Genomic DNA, 14,314 nt, shown 5'->3' with positions numbered 1-14,314 from the left:
GAAATTGTCACTGAAACAAATAGAAACGACCGATCACATAATAATGAAGAAGCATACAGATGCCTCTTCAAGCTTTATCAAGTTAGTTTTATCAAATATTATATTTGAGTGCCGTGCCACCCAATGCAAAGATTAAAAAGAACAAACAGAAAAGAGGAAATGAAACTAACTTCTTAAATCTCATGCAGCTATTAACGAATACAAAACAAAAAGAAAGTGGAATCACTAGAAAATGGAAAAGCATATTTCAAAGGGTTTGAAGAAAGGCTTGCCTTCCACCTGGACGCGAGCGACTCATTGGTTTTTTTTGACAGAATACCAGAGTCCTTGATCACCTTCTTGTGGTTCCGAGAGCAATACAAGCATACTGGTGAACATTGAGAGAACATGATCTGCCTCCGAAGGTCTTTAAAGCAGCACTGGTCTCCTGAAACCTTCAACTCATAGGAAAACTCTAACCAACCAACTTACCCGATCCTTTTACCAGTCAGTTTTCGACTTTTTTTCTTAAGAAATTCTAACTCCAACTCCAACCATTTTTCTATGCCCAACTCCAACTCCGAGACATGCAAAATCAGAGTAGCATAATTTATTTACAGCCCCATTTTTATTATGGGGCTTTTGATCCATGTGGCATATATAGAAGGAACAGAAATTGGCTAGCCATTACTGACAAAATGGGTGTATTTTAACAAGACGATATTTTAATTTAGAAAGGTCAATTATCTTAAAAAAACTGTACAAAAGTACTCATATTTAGGTCTGCTTTGTATCGGAAAGAAAAGCTGCTTCTACAGCAAAAAACAGCAAAAACTATTGCAGAAAAAAGCACTAAAGGCAAAACTACCCCACCTGTGTCTACAACAAATGACCAAATACTAGCAAAAGTTATTTACATTTTTTTTTTTTTTTTTTTACACCCGTGGTTGTCGGGGCTAGCTTGCATGCACCTCAACTATTTACTTGAGGGAGACATGAGCCTATTTTCCTCTGTATCATGCTTTGATGTAGCCTCCCCACCCATCAATTCCTGAAAGCCCTCCACCTTTACAGGCCGGGCCCTAACAATGCCCATATTCCTGCATGGGAATAAGAAATTCACAGAAATTCAATCAAGAATATCCTATACTTATGGTCATTAGCAGAAAACAGTCTTCAGTTTTTCTCACTGTGTCTGGATTTGGGGCATTTGAATGGAAGAGATCTGTCTAAACTGACTCCCCGGTGCATGGAGATTCGACATTGACGCAATTTGTTGCGGAGGGAATTGCATTTGAGGATGTCTGGCATTGATAGAGTTCAGCGCATTACCATCCATTGGTAATTCTGTTGGGTTTTCAATCTTAACTTGCACCATTGGTCTGTCCTTCCCCATATCCATAACAGTCCGAGTGGAAGGTTGACGTCTTCTCATTCTTTCCAGATGCTGCTGTTGTTGCTGAAAAGCCGGATTCTGGGGATGAATAATTTGCTGCATCTGTGGATGCATTTGTCTCGGCATCTGTAGGTTCACCAAAAATTGCAAAGGAATCATGATGCCAATAATGACACACCAAGTACACAATAAAAAGGAAAAAAATAATCATATTGTGAAATCATGTAAGGTCAAAGTTGAAAATCTAATGACAGATTGGCTCTAAAACCTAGAGGAGATTTTTCAATATCTAGAATCCCGCCTGCCAAACTTAGTCCATGCAAATGCTTTGCGCTAAGAAAATATGGAGTGTACCAAAGGTGCATAAATGTTTCAAAAAAACATTTCTTTCAATGCTCCCCTGAAAAGGGACAAACACCGTCAGCTAAAGGTTATAAACCATAATAACATGACATGGACGAAAAGACCCAACTAAAAATTTGAATTAAACTAGCTGAATTTAGGAGTTCCATTTAATACCCAAAAAATATCCAAGGAACAGAAGCAGTATGAAACTAAAATTCAGAGCATTTGAATGCCAATGCACATACTTGCTGGGGAAGTAGAAGGGAACTATGGTGCTGTGACTGCAATTGTGGCTGGATTCCTTGAAGTTGTTGCTGAGTTGGTTGAACAAAATTCCTGGAGCCATCCTTCACATGCTCGGCTAAAGGCCCCAAATTACTAGCGCGTGCAGAGAGAGAGAGAGAGAGAGAGAGATGTTAGACAATAAATAATTAGAATATTCACGTTTGAATTGGTCTAAGTGATCTAGAAGAAAACCACATGCAAATTTGAAACAAATTAGACCTACTAGAAGGGAAAGATTAACATAAAAAGACCAAAGCCTGTTTCCTGATATTTTGACCATGTCAGACTTGATACTAAATCCTTTTTTTCCAATTATGGCCTTTTTTTGGGACATTGATTTGTGTTGAGCCAATTTTATAAAATTATCGGCTATTAAATTGAATAATGAACCATTTAAAACCATTTAATTCATCCAATCAAGCCTTCATCAAACTATGCAATCATTTATGGCTACCAGATCAGCGCTCCCTAGAACATTTCGTCCTTTTCCAATTAATTTAAGGTTTAAAACTTTAAAGGATAAAAGTTGCTGCAAAGGTGTCTACCAGCAAATTATGCTTGGAAAGGAATACTAATTGTCAAGGGTGTAATCGGTCCGGTCCGGGAGGCGCCCCCCGGGGGCGTTGTCACAGACCTAAAATGTCGGTCTACCTTTTTGCCGGATCAGACCGTTAGCCATCAATCCGGTCGGTATGAACATTTTTTTCCTCTTTTCTTTTCTTGGCAAATAAATTAATACAAAAATTAATTAAATTAGAAAAATTAAAATTAAGTGAGCTCTTTAATTTGGATTATGTAAATAACTCATTAAAAGAAATTTAATTATAATTATATTTATGATGTTAATAGTTACTAACTTAGTACCTTAGCATTCATAATGGTCTATATTAAAATTCTAACATTTTATATATGGTTAATGAACATTAAATAATGTTATTGTCCATAGATTATTCATGCTTACTTGCAACTTAGGTATCTTAAAAAAATTTATCTCATTACTTTAATTAGGTGTAAATAGTAGAGTATGTATCTACATATAATAACATATATTATCATATGATATATTAGTTAATTGATAGCATATATTATTTTACATTTTATATGGTCAATGGTGATAGATTATATAAAAATTACATAATTAACTTATACAATTACTATATAAAATAATATATTATATATTTAAAATTTATATGGAAACATTTCAGTCCAATTCGGTCAGGTCTGGTCCGGTCCAATCCAAAAAAACCACACCCCAGGACCAGACCGAAAACTGAATTTCTTAAACTGTAGGCAGGAATGTGCACAAACACGCACACACGAGTTAAAATACAACTTTAGTGTCCTAATCTCACTGCAATTTAAGGGAATAAAAGAGAACTTAAAAATAAAACAAAATAATGTTCTGATACCAAAATTTAAAAGAGATTTCAAACATACCTATATCCCAATGTCTTCAGAAACATCTTAAGTAGTTCGGTAGCTGAACATTGCTTTCTGTAACTATCAGCAAGGACCTTCAATATTCGGCCTAATTTGCATACATGACAGCTCAGCAGCTGAGAGAAGACTTCCACTGGAACTTCAGAGGCACCACCAAACCCCACACTTGCCAACATGCGTGCTATAACCTTTTGAGACATTAGTGACGCTTGCTCCGGACCAAGATGTTTCCTGTTCCCTTCAGACCCAATTTTCCCACGAGATAAGCTTCCTCCATGTTCTATGCTGAGGTACTGAGGCCTGATATGAGGATTCCTGGTCATAATTTGAGGCAAGCTATCAAGAACTCCATAGAACTCAACTTTCTGGTTTTCTTCCACTCTATCTGTGTGGGGGAGTGCACTCTCAGGTACACAGTTCAATGTAAACATTGTCTCCGGGAAAAGAGGTGCATCATCTTCAATTAAACTACTGCCATTTAATACAGAATTTGGATGCAAGTTTGACTGATTCTCCAACATGGAATTCCCATAGCCCATGGAGTGATCCTCCTTAAATGCCATACGCCTTTTCTTATGCCTCTCAAGAAGTCTCAAATAAGCAGACATCTCTTCGGGTGTACGTTTGTCTAATTCATGGTCTGCTGATGACAAACTATAACGTTTGCCAATTCTATACTTCTCAATGAACTGATTATACCATGTTTCAGGCAACTCTCCATTCCTGACTCTCTGGGGTACATTATCAATCTCAGGTTCACCATATCTTGATCTGCCACTAAAAGCTGCCCTTGATTGAATCTGCAAACTTAGGTGCAATGTTGGCCAACTAATGCAAATTGTTTTGAGAAAGGGAATGGCAGTATCTCTAAACCAATTGTTCCAATATAATATAACATTTATATAGAGACAAGACAGGAAAGATACATAGGCCTTAATACTTCTTGAAAATTTCAGAAATCTTTAAAAAAAGTTCTAAAGATGGGTGTAACCTTGCAAATGAAGAAAGGGATATGGAGAAAAGGGTCAACATTACAATCCAGCCAAATGAATGAGCAAAACAGCACACATATGATACTTTTTCTATTTATGAGTAAGATAAAAAGCACACTTAAAATCCTGCAAGGCTTGAAGAAGCTCATGGGGCATTTATGTCCCTCCAAGCAAGCATCTAAAACAAAATTTGATGGTGCTGACCTCTACTCTGGGAGCTTTTGTCCACTAATGAAATGCCATTATCAACAAGCAGACATCTATAAGGCTGGGTGTGGTGGAAGTGGAACTCAGGGCAAAAAGAGAGAATAGAAAGCATAACAACTCCTACTTGGCTAAAAAAATGCAAATGCGAAAGAATGTTATTTACTGACTCTCCCTCTCATTTACACATAAAGAGCCAACTTAGAAGATTCTACAATCCAATTGCCAAGGACCTATGCACCCTTGGGATTAGTTGGGATTTTGTCCCTAACACCCGGTGCCAATAAAGAGTACACTCCCTTAAAAAAATTATAAATACTTAACTATATGCCCCAATGTATATACTTGTTAATCGTTTTTTTGTAAGTACACTTTTCATGATAAAACTTTTTCTTTTTTTATAAGTAAAAATATTTTATATATCAAAAGGAGTAACCAAGTATACTGAACGTATACAAGAAAACACCTAACCCATAATAAAGCGCCCCTAATGACCCGAAAAAGACTTTTCATGATAAACTGACTTGACAGATAGACAAACAAGTCCCCAATAGATGCTACGCAAGCAACATGGTTTTATTGATCACACCAAACAGGGTCAAATGCTGGATAAGAATTATAGAGGTAAGCTTCAAGAGAGAAGAAAAAAAAAATTTACCATGATAAGTAAGCAATACAAATCGTATGTAACATTTCATATGGACATGTCAATGAAGTGGAAGCTATGGTGGTTTGCCCCTAACATACAAATTAAATAATTTTTTTGTTGGCATCGGGTGTCTGCGAATAGTATCCCGACTAATTCTGGGGGTGCACAAACCCTCAGCAAGGAGTTCCCCACAAGTGCACCTCAGCTAATTCATTCCCCCAGTCCGATGGCCCCTAGAGATTTTTTTCTTTTTTTTTTAGATAAAAGATATTTTATTGATCCACGTAAATAGGCAAAGCCCGAGTACACAGGAAGTATACAAGAAAAAGCCTAATTACAAACTACGTGCTACGGATAGTAGTCCCCTAGAGATTATTTGCGCCCAGTAGGATTTGAACCTTGGACCTTAGAGTAAGCATACCACTGAGACCAAGAACTTTACCACTTGAGCCAACCCCATGGGGTTACAAATAAATTAAAATATCTTCTAAAAGAAAATCTACGACATCCAACTTCAAGACAGTGAATTTCGTAGATGACTGCAAACTTGACTTCAGAGCAAAAAGAAAAGAAGTGACAGAAGAAATATGGCTCAACGTAGCTCAAAATAAGACAAAATGATAGGGAAACTGTTAATGTAAAATGAGTGTGTTGGCATATACATGTGATAAATGAGTTAAATTGTGTTGTAGCCTTGTTGAGTGATGATTGGCTAAAGAAAAATGACAAAAAGACGAAGAATGGAAATCAGCTCGACATTCACTCATTAGTGACTCAAGCAAACTCCAAGATAGAAAGTTTGCTCGACATGCACTCAACTAGTCGCTCGAGCGAAGCTCGGACAGAAAGTTCGCTTGACATGCACTTGACTAGTTGTTCAAACGAAGCTCATACAGAAAATTCGCTCAACACTCACTTTTTTTTTTATGAATAAACAAGTTTTATTAATCAAAAACGGATGGCAAAAGCCAGTATTACAAGAGGCAAGATGCCTAACTAAGTAGGCACAATAGAGACAAGGAACTCTCGAAGAGCCATGCCATTGAAGTCTGAAGTCAACGGCAATAGCCCAACTAGAAAGAGTTCTAAAAAATAAAATTTTAAGCTCCTCTAACGATCTCGCCTGAACTTCGAAAGTCCTTTCGTTGCGCTCCTACCACAAAACCCACATAATGCAGAGAGGGATCATCTTCCAAATAGCTTTAATAGGTTGCCGACCTCTTAGGTTTACCCAACAAGCCAAAGCTGCCTCCACAGTTTTTGGCATAACCCAAGCCATATCCAGTCTACCAAAGATTTCATTCCAGAGACTCCTAGCTATATCACAATGCAAAAGGAGGTGATCCACCGACTCTCCGACTCTTTTGCACATACAACACCAGTCTGCGATAATAATCCTCATTTTCCTCAAATTGTCAGTGGTGAGTATCTTACCTAAGGCGGCCGTCCAGACAAAAAATGACACTTTGGTAGGGGCCTTGTGACGCCATATCTTTCTCCAAGGAAACTGAATATTCGGCTCTTGAGTGAGGGCCTTATAAAAAGATCGCACAGTAAAAATACCTTTACCTGCAGGGGTCCACCATAAAGCATCCTCTTGTTGTTTGTTTGGTCTAGCGGAGTAGATAAGGCTGTAAAAATCTTCAAAACTGCTCATTTCCCAGTCTTGCGCCCTCCTACTAAAATTGACATTCCAAAGAAGTTGACCCTCCGCTACCTCCATGACTTCCGCAACTGAAACATCCTTGGCACTTGCCAACTGGAAGAGCAAAGGGAACAAATCTTTCAAAGCCCTGTCACCACACCAGACATAGCTCCAAAATTTTACTCTAGAACCCGTTCCCAAATGGAACTTTGTGAAGCAGCTGAACGCCCCCCACCCTCTTCTTATGTCTTTCCATAACCCGACGCCATAGGCCCCTCTTGCTTCTCTGGTACACCAATCCCCCCATAGACCCCCATATTTCTTCTCAATCAACAGTTTCCACAAAGAATCCGGTTCCCTGGAATATCTCCATAGCCAATTGCCTAGCAAAGCACAATTGAAGACTCTTAGTTGTCTGACTCCCAAACCTCCCCCCGAGATAGGACGGCAAACTTGCTCCCACTTAACCAGGTGAAACTTGAACTCATCCCCCAAATTACTACATGGTATAGACTTAAATTACTACATGAACATTTCATCGCTTCCATGTGCTTTTAGAATCATTCACTCAATCAAACAACGAATTCATTCATACAAGCATAATTACATAATTCATCAAAGATTGTGAAAGGAATCTAACATTGACTTAACATCATATTTTCATATCTCATTACAACATTTAAAGTACACATGCAATTATATGATCATACTAATTACCTCTTAGCGCTACTTCCACAATCTCACGTTGTAACTCGTAACCTATATGAGGCACTAATCGTTACTAACTTTTCTAGAAAACGTGTCATAGCATTCTAAATACTTAAAATAATACCAAAGCAATAATTTAATAATTATTCAATTATACAAAGATTACATAAAATAATATTATTTAAAACTCACAACACATTCCCTAACTTCTCTATAAAAAAAATATAACTTAATAATTTTCTTTAAAACATAGTTAAATAGAATAGACAATTAGAATATTAATTAAAATAATAGACTAAAGTGTATAATTTAAAATATGCTTAAAATCCCTTACATATTTTCTGATAAAAACAAGTCTATGGGCTCATATTTATTCATGTAAAACTTTGGGTTAACTTAAATTTCAGCCCAGCCCCAATTAAAGAAAACAGCCCACTTAAAAATCACTAAAACAGTTTTCTGCAAACTCAACCAGCCCATTAAAATCATCAAGCCCACAAGAAATCAACTCAAACTATTAAGATAGTTTCTGCATAAAACCAGCCCACCCGATTTAAAATATTAGCCCAAATACAATCAAAACCCAGCCCCAGCAAAAACTCATCTTACTGAGAAGGGCATTTTGGGAAAGGCGTAGACAAAGAATTAGAAGTGTTACGTTACCAACGGAAGAACAATGAGCCGAGTGGCAAAGGGAAGTTCAGACTCACCAAGAGAAGGAGAACCACTGCGCTGGTGGATCTGGGTGCTGGTCACGGCGGCACAAGCTGGCCGGCAGGAAACGAGAGAGAGAGAGAGAGCGAGATCCCATCGAGGGCTCACCGAAAATGGTGTGGGGTGCCTGATCGGCAGTTTCTAGGCAGTCGGAATAGTACTCCGATCTCCTCCGTGTGATCGATGGCGGCGGCTGTTTGGTTAAAGGGCTGCGCCAGTAAGTTTCTCTGTCTTCAACTGGATTTTCTTGTGTTAAAATCTGAGGGTCCCATGGGATTTATAGATGAGGGAGAGGGAGATGTCATGAGTAATCTGAAGGGGTTTGAATACAACTAGGCTTTGGGAAACTACTCCCACGCGGAAAGAAACACCGAGAGGATAAGAGTTTTGAAGTGTTTGAATTGAAAATTAGTTTCAAATAAGGAAACTACTCACTCTGGAAACCAAACAGAAAAAAAAAAATAAAAGAGGTGTATGGTTTAACAGTAGAGAAATCCTATTCAAAACAAATGACTACCCCAAAACATATCTAATAAAAATAACAATAAAAATAGTAATAATAATAATAATAATAATAATAATAATAATAATAATTACACTTTTGGGATTGGGATGTTACATACTGCAAGGGCCTTGTAAGTGTTTCTAAATTAGTTGTAACAAACTAAATTTCTATAGTGGGTTTTAAGTGGTGACTTACACCTGGATTAGTTTTAGATTTGAAGATATTCTTCAAATGAGTTTTTAATTCATGACCAAATTATTGTGTTGATTATTTTTCTGTGAATTGTTTCATTGATTGACTGTTTGTAACATATTCACCCCCACTCTAGGTGTTGTTTTACAATATAACTACTGCTTTTTCAGTTGGTAGCCAAGTGGGTTTACTCCGCTAGGATTTAGTTCCTAAGTGTAAACCTGTATCAGTTGATTAGAATGGATAGGTCCCAATCACTTGCATTACCACCATACTTTGACAGCAGTGATTATGCCTATTGGAAAGTTTGAATGAGAGCCTTTCTAAAATCTATAGATAAACGGGTATGGTTAAATATTGCAAGAGGGTGGAAACGGCCTGTCACAATTGTTGATGGAGCTGAGATTCCAAGAAGTGTTGAAGACTGGACAAGAGATGAAATAAATAATTGTAATTGGAATAGCAAACTTTCTGCATAAGTTCCACTCGAGCAACTAGTCGAGTGAACTTTATGTATGAACTCCGCTCAAGCAACTAGTCAAACGCATGTCAATCAAATTTTCAGTCTGGAGTTTGCTCAAGTCATTGATGAGCAAATGTCGAGCCGATGCCAATTCCTTGTCCTTTTGTAAGTTTTCTTCAACCAATCATCACTCAACAAAGTTACAACACAATTTAACTAAGTTTGTTACATGAATATGCCAACACACACATTTTATATTAACAATTGGCTAAGATTATATACCCACATGCAAGGAAAAAGTGGCTACACCATTGAGGAGCGTAACACGATTAATCATTTTGTTGGCACTCAGACAAGCAGAAGCTCAAAATGATGTGAACTGGTGCAGGACTGTATTAGAAATGGCATTCCCTGTGTACGGAAACTTACACTTTAGTTTCCAATACATTTCTAATGCAAAACATTCGTTATATTTGCAACATCCTTCTTTGCAGCAAAGACTTGCAGAAAAAAATATGAACCGCAACATTTTTTTTCTGATGACGGGACTACGAAATACAACCATAGTGGCCTCAATAGTTAAAACTTGGGTTCCCAAACTCCTAGTTGGAACTCAAATGGATTCAATTTGTGAAATTCAGTGAATCCTCATGAAGAATTTTTCTTTTTTCTTTTCACTAGGTATTTTCTCCTGTACAATTGAATACCAAAAAAAAAACTTTGGAAAACAATTAGAAACTGAAGTCAATGAAATTGAGGAATCGAGAACCTTGGATGACGCAGAAGTGGACGAAACACCACCATCCCGATGTTGAACTCCATCTTGTACAGAATTCTCCAGCGTGAAGTACACGTCATCTCCGTGCAATCGCAAATCTGAAACGACTGCATCAGTTACAAGCCAAAGTTCCATACAAGAAAAGAATAACGAAAATGTAATTGTAATTGTAAACTCACAAGTCGGATTGAGCTTCGAAACGGCAACAGAAGAAGACGCCAGCGACGACGAAGAAGATGAAGATGGATTGGAGCGGAGAAAGAGAGAGACGCTGGCTTTGTCGAAGAGGAGGGCCCGCACCCGGAGTTGGAGGTGGATCTGAGCCCTAGATTTGGAGTCGTCGACCCGCATGAAGGCCTCCCACTTGGAAGGGGAGTCGAGGGAGTGGACGAAAGAGGCGTAACTGGAATCGCCTAGCCATGAGCGCCATACCCTGCAGGTCTCGAGCTTTCTGGCCAGGTCGTAGTATCCCAAACCTTTCTCCCCCATAGAGCTAATGTTTTTTTCTTTTTTTGCTTTTTTTGCTGAGAAACAATCACTGTTACTCACACGACGTGCTTGGCACTTGCTTCGCGTTTTACCGTTCAGATTTTTTAGAATTCGCTGTTGGGAAGACTATGGTTTACTCAATTGAGTCAATTCCTTTCGAGCTTCCAAATAGAATGTGTCGCATTTTATTTTTAACAAATTTGTAATTATTAATTTAAAAATATTTATATTTAGATAATGGTCAAAAATAAAATGTAATAAAATAAAATAAAATCAATGAAATGAGATAAAAAACTATTTTCAAACATCAATTTTCAATATTTTAAAGATAGTCAGACATGGAATCCCTAGGGGTTAAAAGCTTTGAGTTTGGGGTATGCTCTTCTTAAAATAAAAGATTTAAATTCTCTTGAATATAAATAATTTCTAAATACTATTAAATTGGAGATTTTTTTTAAAAAATATTTAAAGTTCATTTGCAAAAAACTCGTTATCAGAATATGTGCAACCGAAGATTAGTGGAGACCGACGCTCAATGCAAATAAAAAAATAAAAAAATAAAAAAATGGTCCTAGACTAGGGCCTAAACTAGACAAATGTCTTATGTCAATTGGTGGGGAGCTATTACTCGCAATTGGGCTTCTTAACTTAGCTTTCGCTAAGCTAGAGGGTAGCAGTCCAAACCTTGACGTGCTGCTTGCCTAGGCCTGTTTACTCTGAGCTAAGTGCAGATCGCTTTAATAACTAAGCTTATGGCTCCAATAAAGTCTTACATTCCTGCATGTCAATGGAGGTTCGAAGAAAGGCACCGTCAAGACGAGCAAAGTTGCCCTTAATTTGAACATTTTAGCCTCTTGGACCAACCTTATTTTTGGGCATCACAAAAATAATCCTGGTTGTAGTTCTCATCCAACTGAATTTGGATTAGAATTAAAGGGAAACACTAATCCCTGGGCTTTCGGGCATTTGGAAAGTTTTCTTGAGTTTTTAATTTTAGCATTTGAGAAAGAGAAATGATATTTGCAATCGTGGTTGTGCAAGCGGCGTGCAGTCATCTTGAAAAAAATGAATTAATATGAGACCCACATGAAAAAAAAAAAACTAACTTTTTGAATCGTGGACTCTACTTTTTTTCAAAGCGATTGCGCGGTGTTTGCAATTTCACGACTGTATATAGTATTGCTCTTTGAGAAATACTAAAGAGGAGTTTGGATTGTGAGTTAAAATGAGACGAGATGAGTTGTAAATAATAGTAAGATTGCTAAGTTGAGATTAGTTGGTTTTTAAAATTTTGTGTGTTCAAATTGAAAAATGAGATGAGATGGTTTTAACTTATTGAAAGATTTGATAGTTGTGAGTCCCACTAATTATTACATAGTATTTATAATGATTGAATAGTATTTATAATGATCGAATATTATTTATAAATATATTTAACGGGATGGAGAGAGGTAGAGTTTCAGTAAGGGGGCAAGATGGAAAAGTGGAGGTACTGCTCATGTTACGATGAGGCTTACTTTTCAAGCCATGTTGCTTTTGCCAGTATTCCTAATGTTTGCTTTATACACAATATTACTTGAGATGGTTTGAGTTTAGTAAGATGAGACTACTCAAACTGTATTTCTTGCGCTTCGATAGTGGAGTACCTCTACCGTAAGAGATGAGTTGAGAGGTGAAATTGTTTTTTATGCATTTGGATAGAAAGATGCATTACAACTTTTTGTCAAGACACACCACTTGAGAAACAAACTCCAGAACATTCTCCCACCACATATCTAAATCCTCAACATACCAAACATGTCTAGCTAACTTATGTGATACCTCATTCCCATATCTATCAACATGTTGACCATACACTCAGCAAATGAAAGCTAAAGGTTCTTAACCTCTTGTATCAGATTTCCTAGCATAGAATAAGAAACCTCATTGGCTTTGAATTCATTCACCATCAGCAAACTATCACTCTCAAGAATTTGTTTTTGAATCCCCATATTAGCATATTAGGAGACCTCTAAACATAGCCAATAGTTCTATGTCTTATGTCTTCTAGCTCATGTACTTCAACCAATAGTTTTATGTCTTCTGACTCATGTACTTCATTTTCTATTGTACTTGTTGCCAAGGCAATGTCTCCATTTTAATTTCTTAGAACGGCACCAATTCTTACCTTGTGCTAATAAAGTACATGAGGAGTATCTTCCAACACCTCCTTGTAGAAACAATAATTTCCTTCAGTGTGTATACTTCTTTTCTTGAGGTTGTGTTGTGTAGGTAATTCATCCTTGCATGCTCTCCAAGAAAAATAATTTAATTTTGTGAGGAACAAACATTTTCCACAAGGCTTTCCATAGAGCCTATTGGTTGGTTATGCTTGAAAATTCTCTTGTGCTAGGCATGCTTATATCTCTAAACATCCTATAAGCACTTTTAACACTAAAAATGTCATTTTTCTCCTGAGTCTATATCCACTTATTTGGTCGGTTGCCTAGACAGACAATAGTCTTCAAAAAGTCATATGCAAGATTTGGATTGAATAAAGCTCTCACATTGTCAACTTCCCACCATTTTGTTTGGCTGTTAATGAGTTTGTCAACTATCTCATTCATATCAGCTTCTCTGGTGTCACCACCTTCTAACCATAGTGCTTCATGTCCTGAGATCCAATGATCCTTCCAAATTTGGTCAGTTTTTACGTCTCTTATCCTCCATCTACAACCTATACTTAGCCACCTTTTTGCTTTCCATATCCCTCTCCATACATACAAAGGATTATTTCCCAGACCAACTTCAAACAAATTGCCTTTTGGAAAATACTTAGCTTTATACACTCTCTATAGCAGAGTATCTTCCTCATGTAGTATCCTCCATGCTTGTTTAGTTAGTAATGCCAAGTTGAAGGTTCTTAGATCTCTAAAGCCTAATACCCCTATGAGCTTGGAGTCACACATTTTATCCCATCGGACTTAGTGGATTTTTCTCTCATTCTTCTTTTGTTCCCACCAAAATCTTGCCATTAAAACTTTTGAATCTGAGCATAACCTACCAAGAAATAAGAAACAACTCATTGAGTATATGGGAATAAATAGAGCAACAACCTTAATCAAAATCTCTTCTTTCTGTACAGTTTCAGGAACATTTTTACAAAACACCACAGTATTTTGTCCACAATTCATCTTCTGTTCAAATGCTCTCTCAAAATTGTCTAGTAGCAAAAGCACCTTTCTATTTCCTTGCATGTCAATTTTACAAAACATTACACAATCATCTGCAAATAGCAAATATTTAGTGTATGTTGCTCCTCTACAAAGTTTTATACCCAAGAATTGGAGCTCCTTATTAGCTATTCTAAGTAGGAATATAAGCCCTTCAATGCATAATAAAAATAAGTAGGGGATAGGGGATCCTCCTGTCTTAGCCCTTTACTATGCACAATAGGAGCCCTTGGTTCCCCATTGATTAGCATAGAAAAAGTTACAATCTGGACACGCTTCTTAATCATATTAATCAGCTTGTTATCAAACCCCATCTTC

General features: G+C 37.1%; 1 protein-coding gene across 1 annotated transcript; it reads right to left on the bottom strand.

The window, feature by feature from the left end:
- Positions 1–684: 684 nt before the first annotated feature.
- LOC122274587 lies at positions 685–12,775 on the bottom strand. The gene is made up of 7 exons (XM_043083615.1): positions 12,707–12,775; positions 10,475–10,910; positions 10,287–10,393; positions 3,443–4,245; positions 1,966–2,098; positions 1,170–1,501; positions 685–1,079 (listed from the first exon to the last, which is right to left on the bottom strand). Exons 1-7 carry the CDS (start codon positions 12,773–12,775, stop codon positions 956–958), a joined length of 2,004 nt encoding a protein of 667 aa, XP_042939549.1. The 3' UTR covers positions 685–955.
- Positions 12,776–14,314: the final 1,539 nt, after the last annotated feature.

Source organism: Carya illinoinensis, chromosome 8 (genome assembly GCF_018687715.1).
Source record: "Carya illinoinensis cultivar Pawnee chromosome 8, C.illinoinensisPawnee_v1, whole genome shotgun sequence".
Lineage (NCBI taxonomy): Eukaryota > Viridiplantae > Streptophyta > Magnoliopsida > Fagales > Juglandaceae > Carya > Carya illinoinensis.
Note: the sequence above shows the minus strand (reverse complement) of the source record. Positions and strands in the feature narration are given on the sequence as shown.